General features: G+C 61.2%; 2 protein-coding genes and 1 long non-coding RNA gene across 5 annotated transcripts in view; 2 read left to right on the top strand and 1 right to left on the bottom strand.

Annotated features, from left to right (window-relative positions):
• SLC66A2 (solute carrier family 66 member 2) overlaps positions 1-11,313 on the top strand; it is a 47,283-nt gene extending 35,970 nt beyond the window's left edge. For both annotated transcript variants that reach the window (XM_045085279.1, XM_045085280.1), the window contains 2 exons: positions 873-1,089; positions 9,526-11,313. In XM_045085279.1, coding sequence (XP_044941214.1) covers positions 873-1,089; positions 9,526-9,733 — 425 coding nt within the window. In that variant the 3' untranslated portion in view covers positions 9,734-11,313. The remainder of the gene's footprint in view (positions 1-872; positions 1,090-9,525) is intronic.
• Positions 1,096-5,003, top strand: LOC123393414. The gene is made up of 2 exons (XR_006608196.1): positions 1,096-1,348; positions 1,431-5,003. It is a non-coding gene; the product is annotated as an uncharacterized LOC123393414 (long non-coding RNA).
• Positions 11,314-11,412: 99 nt separating the features above from the next.
• On the bottom strand, positions 11,413-21,792 carry KCNG2 (potassium voltage-gated channel modifier subfamily G member 2). Of its 2 annotated transcripts, XM_045085277.1 has the most exons (3): positions 20,621-21,792; positions 19,632-20,536; positions 11,413-14,097 (listed from the first exon to the last, which is right to left on the bottom strand). In XM_045085277.1, exons 2-3 carry the CDS (start codon positions 20,199-20,201, stop codon positions 13,294-13,296), a joined length of 1,374 nt encoding a protein of 457 aa, XP_044941212.1. In that variant the 5' UTR covers positions 20,202-20,536; positions 20,621-21,792; the 3' UTR covers positions 11,413-13,293. The 2 variants fall into 2 exon arrangements, with proteins under 2 accessions (XP_044941212.1, XP_044941210.1); XM_045085275.1 differs by having other exon boundaries at positions 19,632-21,792.
• Positions 21,793-23,344: the final 1,552 nt, after the last annotated feature.

Genomic DNA, 23,344 nt, shown 5'->3' with positions numbered 1-23,344 from the left:
CCCACACACCACCTGCTTTCTAGCTCAGACCTGGGGGGGTGTTCTCGTACAGAGTGAGGGGTGGAGCTGGGAGGGAGGGCCGGGGGCGGAGAGGACAGGCTCCTGTACGCGGGCTGGACATTCCCTTCAGGGTACTTCCCGGCCCCTGGGTGGCCAGCCCCCTAGCCCGCACCCTTGCCCACGCCCAGACCCTGCCAGTGAGGGCCAGGCCAGTCCTGGGGCGCATCGTGCCCCCCCATGTTCTCTCTGTATGTGTCTCCATTTTCCTGACCTTCCCTGAAGCCACCTCTGTCCCCAGGGCCTCCCGTGTTTATCTGCCAAAGCCCAGGAACTTCTTGTGGTTTGCTGATGGTGAGTGCCTGTGAGTTTGGTTTCTGCAGGACGCATCCGTGGAGCAGACGACATTCCCTCAGTGATGTGTGCAGTGATGGCATGCACGTAGCTTTGCTGGGCGCTTACGGGCTGGGCACTCTGTAGGGTTCAGAAGATTAACCGCTGAAACAGCCCTAGGAGGGAGATTAAGTTATTCCTCTTTTACGTCTGAAGAACTGAGACGCGTGGCTAGCAGTGCAGTCGTGGAGGGAAGGGGCAAGCATTTCACCCAGGACGAGCGTTCGGAGGCTCCAGTGGGGTCCCTGCCCATGCCATCAGCGGATTGAAGGATTCTAGCGTTTTTACGTTGAATTCGTATCTGTATCACGGCTCCCTCACCAGGGCTCCCTCACCACGGCCTGGGTCGAGAGCTTATGGAGCCCCACAGCCCGTATCTGTCTTCTGTACACGGACCTCGACCTCACTCAGTCCGCATCCTGTCCTCATGCTGACCATGACCCGTATGCCTGGTTGACATTTCTTTCTCCCTCTTGCCCTAGACTTTGACCCTCACCACTTCTGGCACTGGAGCAGCTTTGGGGACTACGTGCAGTGTGTCCTGGCCTTCACGGGAGTGGCGGGCTACGTCACATACCTGTCCATGGACTCGGCCCTGTTTGTGGAGACCCTGGGCTTCCTGGCTGTGCTGACTGAGGCCATGCTGGGGGTCCCACAGCTCTACCGCAACTACCGCCACCAGTCCACCGAGGGAATGAGGTAAGTGGACCGGAGTCGCTCTCACCGCATCTGTTGGTACCAGTGTGCCCGCATGTTTGGTAAAAACCAAATGTGTACAGACTTGGCCGCTGTGTTTTAAGTTGTACCTGTGAGACGCCAGGTAGAGAGCAGACATCTGGACGCGTGGGCAGATGTGTTTGTGCGGAACACGCAAGGGGACGCCGCGACCCCCTTGTGAAACAGATGCGTGGTACGGGGTCTCCCGGGTTGAACCTGGAGCCTTGTTGTGGGAGCACAGGTGAGCGGAGGTGGCTCCGGTGCCCGGCGGTGGGGGCTGTGTCCCGAGATACACTTTAGGTGGCAGCCGTGTGTCTCCGCAGGGCCCTCCGTGTGTTTAGATGCCCTCCCGGTCACGGGAGGCCCGTGTGGAACGGGTCTCGAAGGCACTGGGTGGAGCCCTCCCCCAGCCTGTGGAAGTCGCCCGTGGCGCTGGAACCAGATGTCGACGGGACTTCCCGGGGCCCCCGTGGATGGGCTTGCTCTGAAGCTTCGTCGTTCCTGCCGGTGCTTTTCTCGTACTTACTTGCTTCCTGTGATGGGGAGCCTCCTCCCCAGGCGTGAGGACCCCTGCCCAAGGCTCTGTTCGAGGCCCCGTAGTAGCACCTGACGTTCCCATGCTTTTTCCCTGAGGTCCATGCAGCCCAGCCCCTCCCAGGGTGGTCCTGTGTGTGTGAAGGCAGCATCCACGACCCCACTCCCCTGGGGCCTCCTGTCTGTGCTGCTCTCCCTCGGTCTGCCGGCCGTCCGTCCCGTGATGGCTTACAGCCCCTTCCTTACCCAGTTCTCCCTGGTGGGTCTGTTCGTGCGACGCATGACAGAAGTCTAGTGAGCAGCTTCAAGTCAGAATGTGCAGTGGGAGGCCTGTGCCGGGACTGGGGCAGGGTATCCCCTCCCTGGGGAGCCTTGCTACCTGCAGACTCACTGAGGCCAACCACCTGGTTTGTGGCCACGGCACATGCTCACAGTGAGGTCACACTGTTCCCGTACCTGCCGCTCCGTAGCCCGCCTGTGTGTGCGGCAGCTCCCGGGCTGCCACCGCTCACTGGCTAGGTCCTGTGGCCACTCTTCATATGCCCAGCACACACGGGACACCCTGGCAGCTGAATCTGACATTGTCTCAATTTTCCAAGTCCGAGCTGCTGTGATGGGGAAGGACTGTCCGTGGGTCAGAGGTGGGTCGGAGTAGAGGCTGCTGATGCCTCTGGCTAGAGACGATGGCCCATGGATGGGAAGCTGAGTTCACAGACATCTCTGGAAGGCAGAGATTCAAGGCTTTTCTTTTAAGATTTTAGAGGGACAGGAGAGTCCCCAGCAGACCCCCACTGAGCACAGGGCCCGGCGTGGGGCTCCATCCCCAACCCTTTGAGCGTGACCTGAACCAAAATCAACAGTTGGACCTCAACGGACCGAGCCACCCGGGTGCCCCAGGATTCAAGCCTCATAATGTAGGAAATGACGCAACAGCTCAGTCCCCTGAGACCGAGCAGACTGCCGGGCAGTCAGGAAATGACAAAAACGATCCCGTTCGTGGTACTACGGAGACTAACCGAGGAGGTAGCAGACTCGTGCAGTGGAAACTAGAGCACTGTTGCAGGAACTTGAAGACATGAGTAGAAGGGAAGACATTCCGCATCCACGCCTGGAAGTTTCAGGATTGTCAAAATATCAACACGACCCAAGGCAGCCGCAGGTTTAGTGGAACCCTTTCAAAATCCCAGTGATTTTTTTTTTTTTCCAGAAATAGAAAAACCTGTCCTGAAATTCACATGGAATATTGAGGGACCTGAAATTGTCAAAACAGTCTCAAAAAGAACAAAACTAGAGGACATACCTTCAGATTTCAAAAATGACTGTGCAGGTGCCATCGAGGCTGCCCTGCCGGCGTATAGACAGACCCGTGGGATAGAGCTGGAGCCCAGAAACGACCCCTCCCTGTGTGTTCAGTGGCTTGCAGCAGGGGTGCCAAGACCGTTCAGTGGAGAAGGAGCATTGTTCCCAGCCCGTGGTGCTGCGGAAACGGGACGTCCACGTGCAAGAGAACGAGGTTAGACCCTTACCTGCCACCGTGCGTAGAAATACTCAAAAGGGAACAGAGACCTAAATCAACACCTGAAACAGCAACATTCTTAGAAGAAAACACGGGAGAAAAGCATCATCAGATGCTTTCGTTGGATTTGGTAGTGATTTCTTGGATGTGACACCAAAGGCACAGGAAGAACCAAAAAGGCAAATTGGACTTATAAACCACGAGTCTCATGCGTCAGGAGGTTGTCCAGGAACAAAATCGCGACCGGCAGAATGGGACGAAATATGCGCAGGGCCTCTGTCCAGTGAGGGGTGACATTAAGTCTACAGAAAGAGCTTCTAAAACTCAATGACAAAAAATCCAAACAACCCAATTAAGAAACAAACAAAGACCGGAAAAATGTTTCCAAGGCCGATGTACAAGTGGGCAAGAAGCGCGAGAAAAGGTGCTCAGCATCGCTGACCCTCAGGGACCTGCAGATCAAACCACACTGAGGCCCCCTCACACCAGGAGCGTGGCTGCTCCCAGAAGAAGAAAAGCAGCAGGCGGTGGTGGCCAGGGGACAGGAGCCCTTGTGCCCTGGTGCCGGGCAGGCGCCCTGGTGCCGCCACTGTGCAGAGCAGTATGGGGTCCTTAAGAAATAAAAAGAAAATCACCAGATGATCCGGTAGTTCTGCTTCTGGGAATCGACCCAGGAGAGCGGACAGCAGGGTCCTGCACTGCTTGCAGACTCGTTCACAGCCGCACCGTTCACGGCAGCTGTAACGCAGAAGCAGCCCCGGTGTCCACGGGTGGACGAAAGGATCAGCAAAAGTGGATAAATAAATCGCAATATGATGATCTATAAGAAACGTCTGTTTGGTCATTCAGACGAGCTCTTCAGAGAGCTTCAGGCCGGTGGAGACGCGCAGATTTGGGGAGAGCGGTGCGCCTGGAGAGGGCACGGGACCTCCGGACCCTTGCCCAGCTTTGTCGCGACCCCATCACCCGTTTCGGGGGCGCAGGTGGGAGGAGTCCGGCCCACGGAACTGTGCGGCCGCCTCCTCCGTGTCGCGGTAGAGCACTTTCCTCCCCCCACGGAGAAACTTCCTGCCTGCTGGCCGTCACCCTCCATATGCTCCCAACCTGCCCCACCCCTGGCCCTCGGCGGCCCTGGACCGGCTGTCTCTAGGATGCTGGACGTAAACAGAGCCGTGGGGAAGCGGACCGTGCTCCCAGGCTCCGCCGTGCACGACGTATCCGCGCTCGGCTGCGGAGGCCGGACCACAGTCTGGTTGTGTGGATGTACCTGCGCCTGTTCTTCCGCTGGCGGACATCTGGGTGTCCGGCATCTTCTGGCTGTTACAGGTAATGCTGCCGTGAAGGTCACGTACAAGTTTCCGCTGCACACTTGCTTTCCTTTCTCTGGGAGCAGACCAGGTGGCACTGTTGGGTCGGACCGCGGCTCTGGGTTGAACGGTTTGAGGTGCGGCCATGCTGCGTCCACAGTGGCGCCTGAGGGTTCCGACCCGGCATCCCACCGACGCCTGTTACTGTGTGGCCTGTCGATTCTAGCCGTCCTCGTGGGTGTCACGTGGGCCCTCCGGTCTCCGTGTGGTTTCGGTTTGCATTTCCCTATGATAATGAGGTTGAACATCTTTTCATGTGCTTTTTGGCCATCTGTGTGTCTTTGGGGAAACTTCTGTTCCAGTCCTCTGCCCGCTTTAAACTCGGTGGTCCGTCTTCATTACTGAGTTGCAGGGTTCCGTATTGCACTGGCACTACAGCCTTGTCAGGCGTATGATCCGTGATTTTTTTCTCCCATCCGGTGGGTTGTCTTTTCACTTTCCTGATATTTTCCTTTTCAGTACAAAAGACTTTAAATTTGCTGAAGTTAATGAATTTGTGTGTGGGGTGGGGGTGGGGGTTGTTGCTCCTGCCTTCGTCATCAGACCCAAGAAACCCCCGTCTGACCCAAGGTCTCAAAAGCCTGTTCCTCTGGGACGTGTTTTGGGTGGATTTTGAATTACAGGAGAGCCTTTGATTCGTGGAAGGGAGAAGGTCTAGGTCTAGGCTGAGGGTGCAGAGAGGGGTGGCCGCAGGAGTCGGCATGCCTGGTTGGGCTCTGGAGGAGGCTGGGCGGGCACAGGAGTGGGGCCATCGCTTCTTGGGCACCAGCTGGGAAGACGCGTTCTGGACTGCAGGACAGAGCAAGCAGGTGGGGAGAGGAATCTTAGGAGAGTTTGGGAGGAAAAATGCAGACGTCAAGAATAAGGTAATAGGAGCCTGGATTAAAATGGTGGAAGAGGGTCAGGCGGGGGGTACAGCCCCATCTCCAGCCCGAGCAGGAAGGCCACAGCTGGGGCCTGGGAGGGGCGGTCGGGGCTTCCTGTGGTGTTGGAGCTCTGGACTGGTTAAGGTTCCTCCATCCCAGGGGCACCTGGGTGGCTCAGTGGGCTAAAGCCTCTGCCTTCGGCTCGGGTCATGATCTCAGGGTCCTGGGATCGAGCCCCGCATCGGGCTCTGTGCTCAGCGAGGAACCTGCTTCCCCCTATCTCTCTGCCTGCTTCTCTGCCTACTTGTGATCTCTCTCTGTCAAATAAATTAAAAAATCTTAAAAAAAAAAAAAAAAAGATTTCTCCATCCTGGTCCCCCTTGGGGTGGGGACTCCAGGACATCCCTGGCATGTTGTGGACTGAGAGCCCAGCTTCTGGGGCTCGTTCCTCCCTCCCATAGTTGTTGTGGGTGATGGGAATTCACAGCTCGTGGGGGCAGGGCGCCTCAGGGTCTTGGGGTAACAGCATGAGCTCGTACATCCCGAGCCCTGCACAGGAACGCTCCTTCCTGACAGCTGACCACCCAGGGTGCTGATCGCTTCCTGTGCTTGGCTAGTATTTGATCTGGGGGCCATGCCCCCAACCCTGAGCCCCCCACCGAGGTGGCTGGTGTGGGGCCGCCCACGGGGCTGTCACATTTGTGACCCTGAGCAGAGGCCACCTGTGCATTCAGGGCCTGGGGGAGGGGCTGTGACCGGGCACTGGGTGGAGGTCCTGGGACTGTCTCCAGGCCTTCATGTGGAGTGCCGCCTTGCCTGGAGGGGCCAGCTTCCTGCGAGGCGGCCATTCCAGGGCGGCCGGGAGCACCCTAACCCCAGGAGTGGCCTGGCCCCAAGGAGCTGGAGACACAGGCAGGACCTTTCCAGGCTGGCTCACTCCAGGCCTGGCTGCTCCCGCCCAGGTCCGCTGCGAAGGCTCCAGCCCGGCCCCCTGATGGACCCCGCTGCCAGGCCTAGAACCAGCGCTGGGGCTTGTTAGATTTTATTTGTGTTTTGAGGGAGGTGCCTCCATCTCCTGATAAAATGTGGGTGCCTCCGGCAGACCGAGTCTTGCACTGTTAACTCTGTAAGACAGAACTAGACTCCTCTGCTGGGCCCTGTTGCTTCTCTCCTTGTCCTCACGGCCTTTTGCAGAAACCTTGGCTGCTCTCGGAGCTTCTTGAAATGCTTGCTGTGTGGGTGTGGACTTTCCTTGGAAGAGCGCAGGGGTGAGTGTGGGAGCTACGAGCAGCCCCTCCCGGGCAGGCAGGCCCCTCCGCAGGGCATTCAGGCGGGCCATCTCAGCCCAGCGGGCCAGCCCGTAGGGGGCCCCGGCCAGGGGCCCTGGTTGAGCTGCTTCCCTCCTCGGCTGGTCGCCCTGCTGTGTCCTTCTCTGCGGTCCCCACCAGCGCCGAGTGTGTCGGTAGCCCCGTTCCTGCCCGTGCTCCCCGCTGTCCAGCCCCCGGGGGGCCCTTTGCCTCACGCCGAGTTCCCCCGCTGCTGCCCCAGACCAGGCGGTCCGGGCCGAGCTGGAGGCACAGCCGTGGCAAGTGCAGGGTTTTTGGTCACCGCAGGCAGCGGATCCTGGGGGGGACATCACAGCAACAATCGCTGTCTCTCTGCCCCGTCCGGGGCAGACCAGGCCAGCTATCCCCAGGGGCCAGTCTGGGGTGGCCAGTGGTGGAACGCATATGTTGTTCAGGGCCGCAGGGGGCAAGCCCAACTCTCCCCTCGAGGGGCGCAGAGAGCCTGGACAGGAGGTGCCCAGCAGCTGGGGGGACTCGGCCGGGCAGCAGGAGGAAACCCTGGGAACGACGGACATGGGCGGTGCTGGTCTCCCTTTGGACCCGCCAGCCTGGGGCTCAGCACCGTGCCCGGAGCCAAGCAGGACGGGCTCCCAGTGCAGCCCCCGCCGCTCCGTGTGTGCGGGCGCGTGAGCTCCGGCCGCGGCTGTCAGTGTTCTGGCCTTGCCCTTCCTCCGCAGACCCTAGGCAGGCCCCAGGCCCGGAGTCGCTGCCTTCAGAGCTGGTGGCAGCCACAGGAGCTGAACGCATGGCAGCCCACATGCCGCTGGACGGTGACCGTGCCTGTTGCAGCAGAACCCGACGTTCCCACGGGGTTTGACGGGACGCGGAGTCTCGTCATGTGGCACTGACCGTGCCCAGGACACACAGCGGAGAGACATCAGCACCGGCTCCGCAGCTCAGAGGAGGAGCCGGCCAGCTGACGACGCACCACCAGCGCGGGCACCCGGGCCTGGGAACGGTCCCTGGAAACTGGTCCAGGGAGGAAAGGAAACACGCTCGAAGTGAACGGAAATCAGGACAACTCAGCGAAGACGTGGAAGCTATAAAATTAAAAGAACCAAACAGAACATTTTAAATTAAAAAACACAGTAAGCCAGATAAAAATATACTTCGTGAGTTCAGTAGTGGAAAGCAGATGGCCGGGGAATGAGCCCGTGAACTTGAAGACGGATCAATAAAAATACGTTCTCAACAGCAGAGGAAAACCAGAATAGCTTCAGGGAAAGTGCGAGAAAATCTAACATTGATGTCGTCGGAGTCTGGAGGAGAGCAGGGGTGTGGAGCAGACGAAACACTGACAGAATGTCTGAAAACTTCCCAGCTTTGATGTCAGATAAACTTACCGATTCGAGAAGTTCCTCAGTTCCCAAACACGGACCCCGTCACGGTCTGCTAAAAGCCGAAGTCGGATGTTGAAAGCAACTAGGAAAAGAGGGTCTGTCGTACACGGTGTGGATTTTTAAAACGCAGAGTTACCAGCTCCCTCACAACAGAGTCTTAGAATGCCGTGTGAGCCAGAATCACAGGCCAAAGGGGACACATCTAGGGGCCTTTCCGGTCGTGGAGCGCCCGTCCACGGAGAGGCTGCACGGGGCCCACCAGGCTGCGGGCCGTCTTCCCCGTGACCATCCCGCGAAGCCTCAGGCAGCCTGTGTGCGGCAGGTCGGGAGGCCTCCCCGTCCCCGTCTGCGCTCTGTACGGCCGCGGCAGAGTGGGGGACGCAGGGCTACGTCCTCAGGCGGGGAGTTCCAGACACGGGGGTCCTCACCCTGGTTTTTGGAGTGAGAACGAGCCTGGGGCTCAGAGGACTGTGTCCGTCTGCAAGCTCAGTGCCTGGATGCGTGGCCCTTGGTCTGGTGCTGGCGGCTCTGGCAGCAGACGGCGCCCCGTCTGCGTGGGGATCCCCACGCTTCTCCTTCATCTTCAACCCCCTTCCTGGCAGCAGCTCCTCTCGGACTCTGGTCTGGCTCACTTAGCTGGGAGGGTTCGGGCCACGGGTGGAAACGGGTCTGATTTAAATTTACTGGTAAGTTACCGGAAAACACAATAGTGCTTGTGCCGGTGCCTTGGGAAGCCTGGGTGCTCGAAGCTGTCAGGGGAGACGTGGCTGGGGGACGTGGCTGGGGGACGTCGCAGGGACAGGTGCTCCCTTGCCACCCACTGAGGGCTGAGAGTCCCTGCCTGCCTGTGGACTGATCTGAAGCGCTGGAAGGGAGGTTGGCGTCGGCGACCAGAGACGGCATCTCCCTCCAGTTACCGTTTGAGGGCGGGGGTCTGGCCAGGCAGGGGTTCCCGTGACCAGGGGTTCGCTCTGTTGCTGCTTGTGGCCTCCAGTTTCGTCCTCAGCACGCCTGGGTGCAGATGGGGCTGCCCGGCCAGGAAAGGAAGCTCCTGGCTACAGGGCCCCCCCCAGGCAAGTCTCCCGAGGCCAGCCCGGCTCAGCCCGCCCGTCCCCGTGGCCAAGTGCTGTTCTCCTGCCGTCCCCACCTGCCTGGTGGTCCTTGGGATGCCATGTGGGAAGGGGTGGTCTCCCCCCTCCCTTCTGAGGCCACAGCATGCCTCCTGAGGGTCATAGCATGCACGCCGGCTGTCAGGAGGGACGGAACGCTCAGGAGGCCACGTGAGCCGTGCCACGGTGTCCAAGGTGTCTGCTTCCCTGCCTGGCAGCCGCAGGGCCTGCCTGTCCCTACGGCTGTGCATGCCGTGGCCTCACGGTGAGGACAGGAGGAGCGGGGGGGGGACAGGTGGGGGCCTGGATGGCTGCTGACCGCCGGCTTGTGTCTCTGCAGCATCAAGATGGTGCTCATGTGGGCCAGCGGCGACACCTTCAAGACGGCCTACTTCCTGCTCAACGGCGCCCCCCTGCAGTTCTCCGTGTGCGGCCTGCTGCAGGTGCTGGTGGACCTGGCCATCCTGGGACAGGCCTACGCCTTCGCCCGCCACCCCCAGAAGCCAGCCCCCCACGTGGCACACCCCGCCAGCGCCAAGGCCCTCTGAGGTGGCGGTGGGACACGGACGCGTGGCCTCCGCCGTGGGCCCTGGCCCAGGCGCCTGTCGTCCCTGCGTGGCCAAGGGGATGTCCGGGCCATCGGGATCTCGATCAGCTCTGTGGGTCTCGGGTGGGGTGCCAGGGGCCTGGGGGCCAACATTCGTGCTCCACCCCGAGGACGAGTGTGAGTGGGCACGAGACCCCAGGGCTGGGCTGAGGCTGTTTTCCAGGTGATGGAGAAGCAAGTGTTCTCTTCCTTCCTCTCAGAAAACACCTGTCTGGGACTTGGAATGTGCTCACAGACCCAGGAAATGGCAGACTTTGGGCTGCTGCGGGACAGGGCTCCAGGAAGCCCCTCTGGGTCTCAGGCCTGCCGGGAGTCCCCGGGGCCTGTAGCCGGGCTGTCGGCAACCCTCGGCCTGGGCGGGTGGGGGAGCAGGGGCACCAGGAGAGCCCATGCACCCGGCGCACAGAGCCTGGTCTCAGAATGGCCCAAACGTGGACATCCTGGAGACAGCACGCGCGCGAGGGAGACTCAGAGCAGGGCCCGGGCACAGAGAGTGGGCCTGGGGTTTGTACACAGCTAGTGCTTGTGGGAAGGAAGCCGTGAGGATGCACTTTACAAGCGCTTCTGGTGACCTGCCGGAGTCTGCCCTGTGAGGGTCATCTTCAGTGCAGCCGCGTCACGGGACTCAGGACTTGGCCCTCAGCTTGGCAGTGGGGCCCAGAGTATTCCGTGTGCCCACACACCTCATTTCTGCATTGGCCGCCTCCTGGGAGATGCCTGTGTGGACGCCGCTGGCAGCGAGGAGGCAAGCCTGTGCCGGCTGCATGCTGCCAGAGTGAGCTCAGGGGTGTTGGCACCAGAGCCTAGAGTTCCCCATGAGTCCTGGGGGTATGTGGGGGGCACAAGTGGCCCGTGTGTGCCCCCAGGAAAGCTGGGGGCCCAGGACCAGGTCTGTAGGGACACACCCTCCGCCGAGGACAGGTGTACTTACTGGTGTTCCCTCTGGGTTCTGGGAATCGCACGTGCCTGCAGCCTGCCGCCCTGGACGTCCATGTTCCAGGACGGGGGTGGCCTGCGAGTCAGGCGAGGGCACGTGTGATGCAGGTGTCCCCACGCTCCTCGGGCGTGGGGTGACGTGCCAGGGCGGGGCGTCCCTGGCCACATGCTCTTCCCCCCTCAGTTGTACAGGAGCATCTCTGCTGTGCCCAGCAGCCCTGGGCGAGCTCCCAGGTCCCGGCGCCTGAGTGTCCCAGCAGCCGTGAGGCTTCCCCTCTGCAGGGCGGAGGGCGGCCCTAGGGCAGGTGTGCGGGGGCAGCGCTGCTGTCCTGCTGTTCCAGCTGCTGCCTCCTCCTGAGCTTTGCTCACAAACGCCTGACTGTCTGAGTGAGGGTCCTGCTTAGTCACTTGGGCTGTAAGATGCTTTGAAAATGTTTATTTTTAAACACAGGGGGTGTCAGTAGCCGTAATTGCCTCCAGATTGAAGTGTCTCCCTCTGACTGCGGCCATGCGGCATGTGCCCAGCAAGGGGAGCACTCGGGGTCTCTGCGCTCTGACTTTAACCCAATAAACCGCTTGCGGATCCGTGTGGCCTCGTGAATGGAGTCCAAGTGGGCGCCCAGGACACAGTGAATCATGGGTCCCCATGGGTCCACACGGGTCTTCAGAGAAGGGGGGGTGCCCTCTTCTTGGGGTCCAGCTCTGCCTCTGTGAGGGGCAGGGACCAGACTGCTGTCTCGGTCCCCCCACACGGACATACCAGCCCCCCAGACAGACCAGCTCCCTAGACAGACCAGCCCCCACCCTCTGGACAGACCAGCAGCCCCCCTTCACCCCCCAGACAGATCAGTCCCCAGGGCAGACTAGCTCCCCGGACAGACCAGACCACCCCTTCCCCCCAGACAGATCAGTTCGCTAGGAAAGACCAGCCCCGTGGACAGACCAGTCCCCCCAGACAGACCAGGCTAGCCCCTCAGCACAGACCAGTGCCCCAGGACATACTGGCCCCCAGGGCCAGACCAGCTCCCCAAACAGACCAGTCTCCTGGGCCAGACCTGAGGGGCCACAGACCAGTCCCCCAGGACAGACCAGCGACCCCACCCCCTCAGACTAGCCCCCAGGGCAGACCAGCTCCCGGGACAGACCAGACCAACCCCTCCCCCAGGAAAGACCAGCTCCCTAGACATACCAGTGTCCTGGGACAGACCAGACCAGCCCCTCAGCACAGACCAGTGCCCCAGGACAGACTGGCCCCCCGACGCAGACCAGCTCCCCCGACAAAGCAGCAGGACCAGGCCAGGGGAGGCCCTGACCACCGAATGCCTTGAAAGGGTGAGAAGTCTTTTGTTTAAAGAAAGGCCAAGGGAAGTGTTTGAAGAAAAGTGGACAGTTTTGTCAAGCCTGTAGGAATGGAGCTGTGTGTACTGAGTGCTTCTTTTTTTTTCACGGAGACAATTTACATCTCGGGGCAAGGTCTCAGAAATATCAGAGATACGGTGAAAATACATGAAAATGATATTCTAAATTTTTGGATGACCCCCCCAACCCCTCCCGCACTGGCCCCAGGGTCCAAGAGTGAGTCTGGCCTGGAGCTCCTCCGTGTGGGTGACACCCACGTGGTCTCTCTCCGGCATCCGGCATCCCCAGCCTGGACCCTTGTCTTGCTCTGAGGGTAGATTTTTTTACTTTCTTTTTGATAATCAGTTCGTTAAAATTAACTGCTAATTCTGCATGCAGTAAAAATCCCGACGGCGAAATGAAGAGCAGTCAAGCACGCAGAGGCGTCTTTCGCCATGAGCCCATCTCCGTTCTTGAAAAGTCACCTGTGGCCTCTTTCTTTGGTTCCACTCACAGCCGCCGGGTGTGTGGGAAGGAGCTGGGGCCCCGTCATCACATCGGCCGGCGGGGCACAGGCTCCCGAGCCCCACGAGAAGTGGGGCTCTAATCAGAGTAGATGAAGGTCCCTTTCCGCAGGCTTAGACCTCCGATAAAGCTGTATGGCTTTTCCCCTCAGCAGGATAGTGGCGCGACTGCCCTGGCTGCTGGTGTGACACGGTGCGGCTCCCTGCGCTGACCCTCCGAGAACTTGGAGCCGACGGAAGGCTCAGTGAAGCCGGCCCGTCTCCATCTGGGCAAGAAGAAGCCGTGTGTGCATGTGTGCATGTATGCGTGCGTGTGCGTGCGTGTGTCGCAGTGGGACGCCCACAGTGGATGACCCTGCAGAAGCAGGAGCCCCCCCCAACTGCCCACCACAGATAGCTCCTCCAGGAGCTGCCAGCCAAGGGGCAGGGAAGCAGAGGGTGCGGCCTGCGGACACGGGTGGCCGCCTGGCATTCGCTATGGTCTGGGAATTTCTGGGCCAGGGAATCCGAACTCCGGAGGGAAGGAGGAGGAAAGAGGGAAGCAATGACCAGAAGAGGAGGATCAGTCCCCCCCTCCCTCCGAGTTAGGGCTGCGCTGGCCAGAGGGACATGCAGTGGGTACCTGGAAGGATCCAGGACCCCCACCCCGAGGTCGCCCATGGGATGGGGTTGGGGGGTGACGCGCTTCTATTCCTGAGGAAGCTCAGGAGGAGTGGCCTCTTGGGGGCCACAGTCGCGGCCACCCCCCAGGTGCGGGGACCCCGGCGTGGGCGGCTGTGGCGGGCCCCTGCAGGCCGACCTCGGTGGCCGGGGCCGAGCGCGCGCTGTCCTCGCGCAGGGCCGGCTCGGGGCTGGCGGCGCGCCGCCGCTGCTGCTCCTTGAGCTCGGAGTAGGAGCGCGAGAAGGTGTGGAAGATGGACGTGACCGGGAAGGCCAGGAGCAGGATGCCGCTGAGGATGCTGCCGAGCGCCACCACCTGCCCGGGCAGGCTGCGCGGCACCATGTCGCCGTAGCCCACGGTGGTCATGGAGATGACGGCCCACCAGTAGCAGGCGGGCACGCTGGAGAAGTCGCGGCGCGCGCCCAGCTCGCGCTCGGCCAGGTGCACCAGCGGGGCGAAGAGCGCGGTGGCCACGCAGAGGAAGAGCAGCAGGAGCCCGAACTCGCGCGCGCAGCGGCGCACGGTTAGGCCGAGCGAGCGCAGCCCCAGCGAGTGGCGCGCCAGGCGCATCACGTAGAGGACGCGCAGCGCCCGCAGCAGCCGCAGCGCCAGCCCCGCGCGCTCCAGCAGCGCCGCGCCCGCGCCCGCGCCCCCCGCCGCCAGCCCCGCGAGCAGCGACACGTAGAAGGGCAGGATGGCCAGGAGGTCGATGACGTTGAGCGGCGTCCGCAGGAAGGCGCACTTGCTCTCGGCGCGCAGCGAGCGCAGCAGGAACTCGAAGGAGAACCAGGCCACGCACACCGTCTCCAGCACGAAGAGGCTGCGGCACTTGGGGGAGCACTCGCCCTGCAGAGGAGAGGGGCGGGGTGCGGTCACACCCGCGCTGCCCTTCCCCCACGCGCCCGGACCCTCCTTCCCCATGCGCGGGGGCCGGTTTCCCTCCGAGGCTGTCACCTGGCCTGGAGCTCAGCCGACCCGCTCCCCGCCTCCCCAGCACTACTGGTGAAAGTCATTAAAAACAGCCATTAAAGCCTCTGGAAACGGCAAACGGAACATCTATTCGAGCAAAGCTAAAGAAATTCATTTAGAAAGGCGAGAGAAATACCACCGCCCCAGCTCAGCGAGGAGACCTGCTCCAGAACACAGGCCACGTCCCCTAGCTCCCCAGGGCAGTGCAGCTTCGAAGGGGGCGCCTTCTCCCTCCCAGTCCCCACTTCTGCCCTACCCTGCTCTGAGAACACTGGGGTCCCCGCCTTGCCTGGGGTCCTGGCTTGTGCTGGTGGTGTTACGCCAGGAGAGGCAACCCAGAGGACCTGAGCTGCTCTGACCCCCTCCCCCCAGTCAGCTCAGTGAATGGGGGTCACCAGAGAAGCCAGGCACTGTCCCCACCCCCAGTTCCACAACTCCTGGGGCAGAGGTTTCCCCGGGGGGAGGGGGAAGCAGGCTCCTAGAACAGCTCATTTCTTGCCAAAGAAACTGAGTTCATTTGTAACTAAGTGCAGAGTCCTTCGACCCCAGGGTGTTCTCATCATTGGACACTGTCGTGAAGGAAACTGGGCAGAGAGTCATGGGGTTTGTCCCAGGGTGACCGTGGGTGTCCCCAAGCTGTGGGTCCCTGAGGGGCAGCATCGGTAATCCCAGTGTGCGGACGTGTGTGTGCACGTGTGTACGCGTGCATGTGTGTATCTGTACGTGTGTGCGCATGTGTATATGTGCACATGTGTAGCCACATACGTGTGTGCACGCGCATATCCGTGTGCATGTGTCTGCGTGTGTGTGCGAGTACTTAGTATGTGCACGTGTGCATGTATGTATCTGCATGTGCATGCACACACATGTATCTGTGTGCATCCACGTGCACATGTGTGTGCACATGGATGTGTCTGTGTACGTGTGTGCATGTATGTGTACGTGTGTGCACATATGTGTCTGTGTACGTGTGTGCGCATGTGTGTGTCTGTACGTGTGTGCGCATGCGTGTGTCTGTGTACGTGTGTGCACATGCATGTGTCTATGTGCGTGCGTGCGCATGTATGTGTCTACGTGTGCACATGTATGTGTCTGTACATGTGTGCGCATGCATGTGTCTGTGTACGTGTGTGCGCGCACACGGAGGACAAGGACACCTGCGCTAGAACAGGTAACAGGAGCGAAGCCCGGAGGAAAGGTCCATGTGACCCAGCGTTGCTGCCCTGCGTCTTTCCAGTAAGAAACCCTGGAGCGGGTGTGGAAACCGTAAATCATGATCCCTGCCTCAGAAAAGAATCAGGAAACAGAAGCGACCTTTGGGAGGACCAGATGCCGGAGTTTGGAGAAGCACCGTTGTGGAAATGTGCTCACAGACCAGAGGAAGATCGAAGACGTGGAACTCGGGACGGCAGCCCGTTGCACAGATGGGGCGTGCAGGCTTTTCCGTGTGCCTAGCTGCCGGCAGGTCCTGGTCGGGCCTGCCTTTGACCCGGAGCTCCCACCTGGCCAGAACCTCCCGGGGGCTCAGCAAACTCCCCAGACTCAGCGGACGCTGGCGTGAACTTGCGGACCCCCTCTCGCTGGAGGGGAGGTGACCTGGGGGCCTTGCACTGCCCCCCTCGGCCTGTGGGGACAGACCCTCACGCCCGCCCAGTTCCCAAGCCTGCTTCAGGGAGGGGCCGGCAGGGCTGCATCTCCACCCCCCATGGACAGCACAGGGCTTCTCCCCAAGTGTGTCCTACATGTACAGACCCTGATTTATCTCAGTCTTCAGGAACCCGGGCCTCTGGGGCTCCCATAGACCTGTCTCCGCCATGCGCCGCCGTCCGGTGGCTCGCCTCCCCACGAATGAGCCGTTGGGGCTCAGGACCTCCGCCGCCGTGGTCATCGCCTGTTTTGTGCCTGGAGATAGTGGGCCGGCGCCGCGGCTTATCCCGCAGGCTCACATGCAGACACGGCCCGGGTGCAGGTCTCTGGACACAATGTGGCAGGTCTGTCCCCAGACAAAGGCAGTGGTGCCTCCGCCCAGAGGAGGGGTTTTCAGACCCTCTGCTGGGGTGTGCGGACAACATGGTGTAGGATCTTCAGTGGCCTGTCGTCCCACAAGGCCCGATCCCCCCAGGGTCAGGGGTGGTGTGGCCAGTCCAGAGGCTTCCCAGCAGTCACCCAGCTGCAGGTCGCAGCGGTGCGACTGTTTTAGAAAGTCCGGTGGTCTCGCTGCTGCCCTCGATTCCCAGACAAGCAGGGGCTTTAGCCCAATTGGAGGCGCCCAGTCTGCGGCATGGCCTGGGGTCCCGAGTGTGTCCAGTCTGTGCCTTTGTCCCTCTGTCCCAGAGCTGGCTCTGGGCCCCAAAGGGTTAGGAGCTGCTGTGCACAGAGCACTCAGGGGCTCCTGCCCCACCTGTGCCCTCGGGGGTACCTGGCCCTGTCCACCTGTTCCCACCTGCCAGCCTCACCCCTCCAAATCCAGGTTCCCTGGGGATGCTGATGACACGGGGCCACTTGGCTCTTCGTGCGGCCGGCCGCTGGCTGCTCCCCTCCCTGTGGAGGCCATTGTGAGGGCTGGCGGGCTGTGCACACCCTGGGGCATCTGGCGATCACAGATCCTAGCAGGAGGGCTCCTGAGGGCTGAGGCCTGGTGACAGGACCGTGCACGGCCAGGGAGAGCAGCAACTGGGGCAGCAGAAACGCAGCAAGGACGTCTGCCACTCCCCTTTCTGGAAGGTTCCTTGGGGCCAGCGCCAGGATTGTGCGGGGAGATGCGTGGGAGCCTCCACCAGGCGGTCTGTGGCATTTGCTCCAGTGGCGCCGGGAACACGGTGACCCACGATGCGGCTCCGGCCGGAGTCAGCGGTCAGGGGCTCCCGGGGACGGCACCTGCCGGCACAGGCTCCTGCGAGCAGCCTAACCGGGCATGCGGCCTCAGAAGGGCGGGTTTCCGGGGCGGGCGCTCAGCCCTGAGGGCGGCCCCACGGCTCCGTGCTGGAGGAGACAGAAAAGGGCCCTCGGGTCCCTGAGGGCATTCACAGCCCGGGGGGGGGGGGGTTGGTGGGGGGCTCGGCGCTGTGGGCAGAATGATACTTAAACTTTAAAAAGAAATCTTTTAGCCACTTTAAAAATCGGAAATCACATACAGAAATTACTGCAGCCCTGTGACTTTCAAGTTAAATTCTACTGGAAAAACCCCGACAAGAAAGTACTAAAAGGCTCCCAAGTTTCTTTCCTTCCGCCTCCACCCCATCTGCCTCGTTCCTGGAAAGAGTCAACGGTGTAGCCAGCGCAGCAAACAGTGAGGTGGTTTCGCAAACAAGGAAACACAGGATTACGATATGATCCTCCAAGCCCATGCCTGGATGTTTACCCAAAATAATGAAGGACAAGGACTCAAGCAAGGGTTTTGATACGGGGTCACGCCAGCGTCCGGCGCCATGGGCCGGAGGGTTAGCAACCCGAGTGTCCACAGACAGAATGAGAAGATGTGGCGTGCTTGACAGGGAAATACTACTCAGCCTTCAACAGGGAGAAATTCTGCACCTGCTGCGACACGGGCGAACCTGAAGACATATGTTCAGTGACAGAAGTCAGCCACAAGCCTAAGTCCGGTGGGATTCCACTTGTGTGAGGCCCTGAAGGAGTCGCAGTCATAAAGACAGAGGGTAGATGGTGGGTGCCAGGCGCTGGGGGAGGAGGGGTTCGGTTTAATGGGGGCGGACTTCCAGTTTGGGAAGATGAAAAGGTTCTGGCCGTGGCGGTGGCAGTAATGACACAACGTGTCATCTGCACTTCGTCCAGATGCTGGTCGGCTCTGGGCAGGTTTCCCCTGAGACGGCGATGAGCGACACCTGCTCTTTACTCAGCACCTGGTCTGTGCGGGAGGCCAGATGCCCCACAGGTGTCTGTCCCCAGGCAAGGGGCACACACGACACAGTCCAGCATGTGCTCACCGACACTGGGATTCTTCCTCTGTAATCCCACAACTGACGGGACGAGGCGGTGCCTGGCCAGCATGAAGTGATGTTTCAGGAAGTGGGGGGCAGGGGCTAAGGGGCTCGAACTGGGGGAGGCACGGAGGCCGGTGGGCACCCAAGGACTGCGCAGGGGCCAGCTGGACTCCCGAAAGGACATCAGGAACGAGGCAACCCCAACTCCTCCGGTGTCCTGACTCTACTATGTAAATGGGTCCCCTCTGCGTACTGCCCGGGGTTACTACAGTTCAGAAAATCCAAACATGGCAAGTGGCTTTTTGAAGCAGAATCCGAAACCGGAGCTAAGACCCCTGGAGGCGACGGCTCAGGAATCAGACACCCAACGGCAAAGGGAACCGACCTCCTAAAATTCATGTTGAAATTGACTCTGCCGTCAGGGTCGCCAGGCTCCTGGTCAGCCGGCTGCTGTTTCGGGGGAGGACACTGGCCTTCATCTCGTCACTGTGACTCTGGATAAGGGGTGACCCCACCACCTGTGCTCCAGGCTGACCTCCTGACCTCTGAGGGGCTCCGAGGCTTTGATCTCGAGCTCTCTGCCCAAGGAAGGTGCTCCGAAGCCTCGGTCCAGCCCCTGGAATGGGAAAGCTGGGGACTGTGGAGGGTTTATACCCTCCCGAGAAGGAAACGCTGGAATGCTCGACTCTGCCCTCCAAACGCCGCAGGACCCTCTCGTCTCCCAGTGCTGCTGCCCCAGACAGCACACACTCCAGGCCTTTCCGGAATGTCCCCTGGGTTTTCCACCACGCATTCAGTGCATAAATGCTGACACACGTTGGGCAACATCCAAACTGGGAACATTTCTGGCCACATGTGCGGGCGTTCTCACAGACCAAACGGGGACAGGGTGTACCACTGCGCCCAGCCCCTCAACACAGCCAACCCTGGGTATGTCTGAGCAGACCCAGGACTGGCTCCAGTGCCCCTCCTGAATGTGAGGTCGTGTCCCCTTGGTTCAAGACCCAGGACTAGAGGCTAGAGCACACGACTCCCTAGGCCTTTATGATCCCGCATGTTTGGCTGCAAGTCATCGGGGGCTGCTGGCCTGCCGGCTGGAGAGGCTCCGGGAAGGGCTGCTCACCGGCTGTCTGATCCCCGCCCAGCCACCTGGCTGACGCCAGCGCCTCCTCCAGAAGGCTCACTCTGGGGGCTCTGGACCAGAGCAGGAGTGGGCCGGATCCTGGGGTGTCAGTGCTGGACGCGGGAGGGGTTCTGGAACCAGCACTCAGCTGGCTCTCCCTTGGCCTAGCTGCCTCCAGGTCCCAGCTGTCCCCACCCTCTGGCCTGGCCACAACCAACCTGCACCAGCAGCCCCTCCGCAGGCCCAGAGGCCCCCCACGCCCCGCACCCTGGGGCCATCCCAGTCTGCGCCCCCCTCCCCCATCCCCACTGCACCCCCCCCCCATCCCCCACCGCCGCCCCGCTCACCCGCTCCTCCTCCGCGCGGATGTCCGGCATGGTGCTCAGGCAGAGGCCGACCGCCGTGGCAGCCACGAAGGCGACGGACACGCAGGCGAAGAGCTTGCTGGCGGGTCCGGAGCGCGGGTCGTCCAGCAGGTCCCGCAGGCGCCGTCCGGGCCCCGCGTCCCCCGGGCTCCCCGGCGGCACCGCGCGCGCCTCGGCCGCCTCCTCTTCGCGGCGGCGCAGATGGCGCAGGCAGCAGCGCTCCAGCCGGGCCTCGTCCGTGCCCCAGTAGGCCAGCTCGTCGCGGAAGGCCAGCGCGCAGGGGCCGCGCAGCAGCCGCAGCTTGCCGGCCCGCAGCAGCACCACGATGGCGCGGAAGGCGCACGGGCTGCGGTCGAAGAAGAACTCGTCGCGGCTGGCGTCGTAGTCGTCGCACACGCGCAGGACCTCGTCGCGGCCGCGGCAGGCCCGCAGGCGCTCCAGGCGCGCGAGGGGACAGCGCGCCAGCGCCGCCCAGGCCAGGCGCACCCTGCAGCCGCCCACGTTGATGATGACCACGCGCCGGCCACTCGCGGGCTCGGGGAGCCGCGCCATGGCCCCGGAGCCCGGCGGGACTCGGGTCGCAGCACCTGCAAAGGAACGGAGGGGTCAGGGCGCGCGCGGGGGATCCAGCCTGGGAAGAAGCCGGATTGTCCCACCTGCACGGAACCGCGGAACGGACCCCTTCAGCCCCCGCAGGCCCGCTTAGGTGGTGCCCTCCTGTCAATTCACCTCCCCGGGAGGAGGGCAGTGGCCAAGGGTGGGCCACCGACCCGACGCCCCGCAGGCTCACCGGCGCCTCGAATAAAGGTCAAGGGGGAAAGACAGAGGGGACGTTTTCATCAAGCTGTGGGCGGTGGGCTCTTGGGCTCTGGAAGGGCAGCTGGTGGCTGGAAGCGAGAGGCAGTGATCAAGGTTGAATCCCGTGTGCACTCGGCCATCAGCCGCACGGGGCGAACAGGTGTGCCACACACCTGACACGGAGGACGTGGTTCCTTGGCGTTCCAGTTTGGGGGACAGAGAGCCCAGCACCCCCAGCTGCAAGGTGGGGTCTATAGGAGAAATAAGAGGGTGCTCTGGGCACCCAGAAAGGTCTGGAGAGCCAGGAGAGCCTCTCAGAACCAAGGAGTTGGGGAAAAGTGGAAGTTGTGTTGAAGGAGCGAGGTTTCACTTACTGGAAAGCAGTCATCATTTGGGTCCCGGGAACTTGCTGCCAAGACTTCCTGTTGCTCCCCCAAATCAAAGACTCAGAGGAGTGCAGAGCTCTGAGAGTTCCCTGCCCCACCCCCACCCCACCTCCCCCCAGGCTCCCAGACAGAACCTCCTTCCTGAGGTCACAAGGCATCTGCTCTCAAAATGGCAGGAAACAGCAGCGATTTGTCAGGGAAGACTTGCGGGGGCAGCGTGTGGCCCTCACGGGGACACGGTCCCGAGTGCCCAGAGCCCCGTGAGGCTGACGGGCGTGGACCAGCGGCTGCAGCTCCCGGGAAGGTGCTGAAGGTCCCATGCCCCAGAGGGAAGCACCGCACACCCTCCCCCGGGATTGCGGAACCTGAAGCAGTTTCTGCTGGGAATACCGGCATCCGGTCTCAAACGAGGGACAGAGAAATAACCCAGCTTACGTGACACGCACGTGTGGAAGCCTGTCTGGGCTGCCCGGGGCTTCGGTCTCTCCCCCCCCCCCACCCCTTCTGAGTCACATACTAAGTCCGTGGAACAGGATGAGGGAGTCGTTTTGTAGCTAAATCAGCTGCGTGCTTCCAAGGGCCTGTCAGTGCGCAGGGGTTGAAAGATCTGGGTAATCTGCCGGACCCCGGGACTTCTGGAAACCGTTTTTCCAGAACATACATGTAGAACACACATGTTCCACAGAACATGCCAGAACGTACCTGTAGAAATAGAAGTACTAGTCACCGCTCACTTTACAAGTGTTCTCAGTCAACTTCTTGCTCACTCGGGAGGCCACGCTGTCACTTCCAAGCACCTTGAACACATCCCCACTCCCAACACAAACACAACAGTCTGTAAGCGCAGCTGGTTTTAAGAGGACGGACGGCTCAGTAGAAAAATGAGCAAAAGCCACAAAGTTTACAGGAAAGGAAAAAAGAGCCTTTCCACATAGGAAGAGCTATGCAGCCTCATTCATGACCAAAGAGCGCTCTCTGGTCCCCACGAGGCAGCGCGTGGGAACGGGTGAGGAAGTCTGATCTCTCTGTTGTCAAGCTGTGGGGTCTGTCACACTCGTTCCCTCCTCACGGACCGTCAGTGGGTCCAGCTGTTCTGGCAGGAGCCGAGGGTGTGAAGCCCGGGGACCTTAGCTAGGCCACGCACTCAGGAAAAGGGTAACCTAGAAAAAACTCCATCTGCTGGTGTGGGAAGACCATGAGATTTCTGGGCCGGCTCTGGGTGTAGAATGAGAGCATGGACCTCAGCGTCTGCCGTCACAGTCGTTTGGGGCTGGGATTTCGGTCTGTGAAACTCCAAGTGCAGATACGATCGCGCACGGAAGGTGGTTTCGGGTTGGCACTGTCCCCACGGCCCGTGTTAGAGCCGCACACCCTCCGTCCACAGCTGTGGTTCTCAACCTGACACACGCGGCGTTTGGCGGGGCTGCGGCCACTGTTTGCTGGTGACTGACAGCCGTGGGCGGAGAGCATGGGGGCTGCTGACCCTGGGATGCACAGGACGTCCCCAGAACCCAGGGTGGGAAGCAGCCCAGATGTCCACAGTGCCACGGCTCTCGCGGGACCAGCTCTCGCGTCCAGCCTTGTGGGATTCCCACAGTCGGAGCCTCAGTGACGATGAAATGACAAAGCAAAATTATGAAACTCACAGGGTTACAACCCTCAGAGCAAGAAGCGGCAGGCACCCGAGGGGTAAGGGAGGGCCCTAGGGTCTTTAGATAATAGAGCTTCCAAACACACACAAAGATGTGGAAGAAGGGGTTAGACATCCCGGAGAAAGACCAGGTGGAGCGAAACAAGAAACAGCGGCCCTGGGCCCACCTCCCCCTGGACCTATCTCTCCTGGTCCCCAAGTCTCCCGGGCCCACGTCCCCGGGGACCCATGTTCCCCTGGGCCCCGGGTCTCCCTGTTTCGTGTTCGCCTGGACCCCACCTCCCATGGGTCTGTGCCCACACTGGGTGGACTCCTAGCTGTCCGTGCCTGGGTCTCTGTGCCTGCGTCCCCCTGGCCGCCGGGGGACAGACCAAAGATGCTTGAGGCTCAGCGTCTGCAGGGGCACCTCTCACTAGGGCAGAGAGGCGGGGGTCAGAGGCCCCCAGAGCTCCCCAGTCCTGCGAGGGGCCTCCCTGGCTGACCCACTCTGCCTTCCTCTCCTGGTCACTTGGGACTGGTGCTCCTGGGGTGGCTTCCTGGGGAAGCCTGGGGAGGCTTCTGCGTCGCTTCCTCCGGTCTGCCCGAGGAACTGAGCTCAGACATCTGGGGAGTGTGAGGCTGTGTGTGTGGAGCCCGCAGTTCCCAGAACTTTAAAGAGCCAGAAAGATGCAAGGAACAGTGTCTAGAAGAGAAGGTCATCAGCGGCTTCATGTGTGCGTGCGCCCGTGTCACCAACAATGACTCAAAGCCTCTGATGCATCAGGCTCTTACATTCTGGAATGGAACCTCCTGCTTCTTGTAGGGAGAAAAGGGACTTAGAGCCACTATCTTGGGCTGCTTGACTGAGTTTTTCTTTCTTT

Source organism: Mustela putorius, unplaced genomic scaffold, assembly GCF_011764305.1.
Source record: "Mustela putorius furo isolate JIRA1106 unplaced genomic scaffold, ASM1176430v1.1 tig00000835_pilon_pilon_pilon, whole genome shotgun sequence".
NCBI classification, from domain to species: Eukaryota; Metazoa; Chordata; class Mammalia; order Carnivora; family Mustelidae; genus Mustela; species Mustela putorius.
The sequence above is the reverse complement of the archived record's forward strand: the minus strand, read 5'-3'. Positions and strand labels throughout refer to the sequence as shown.

Bases quoted from the DNA above. Each gene is read 5' to 3' on its own strand.
- KCNG2 (XM_045085275.1), bottom strand. From the start codon at position 20,201: ATGGCGCGGCTCCCCGAGCCCGCGAGTGGCCGGCGCGTGGTCATCATC. The intron at 14,098-19,631 runs GTGAGCGGGGCG...TCTCCTCTGCAG, and splicing joins TCCGCGCGGAGGAGGAGCGG to GGCGAGTGCTCCCCCAAGTG.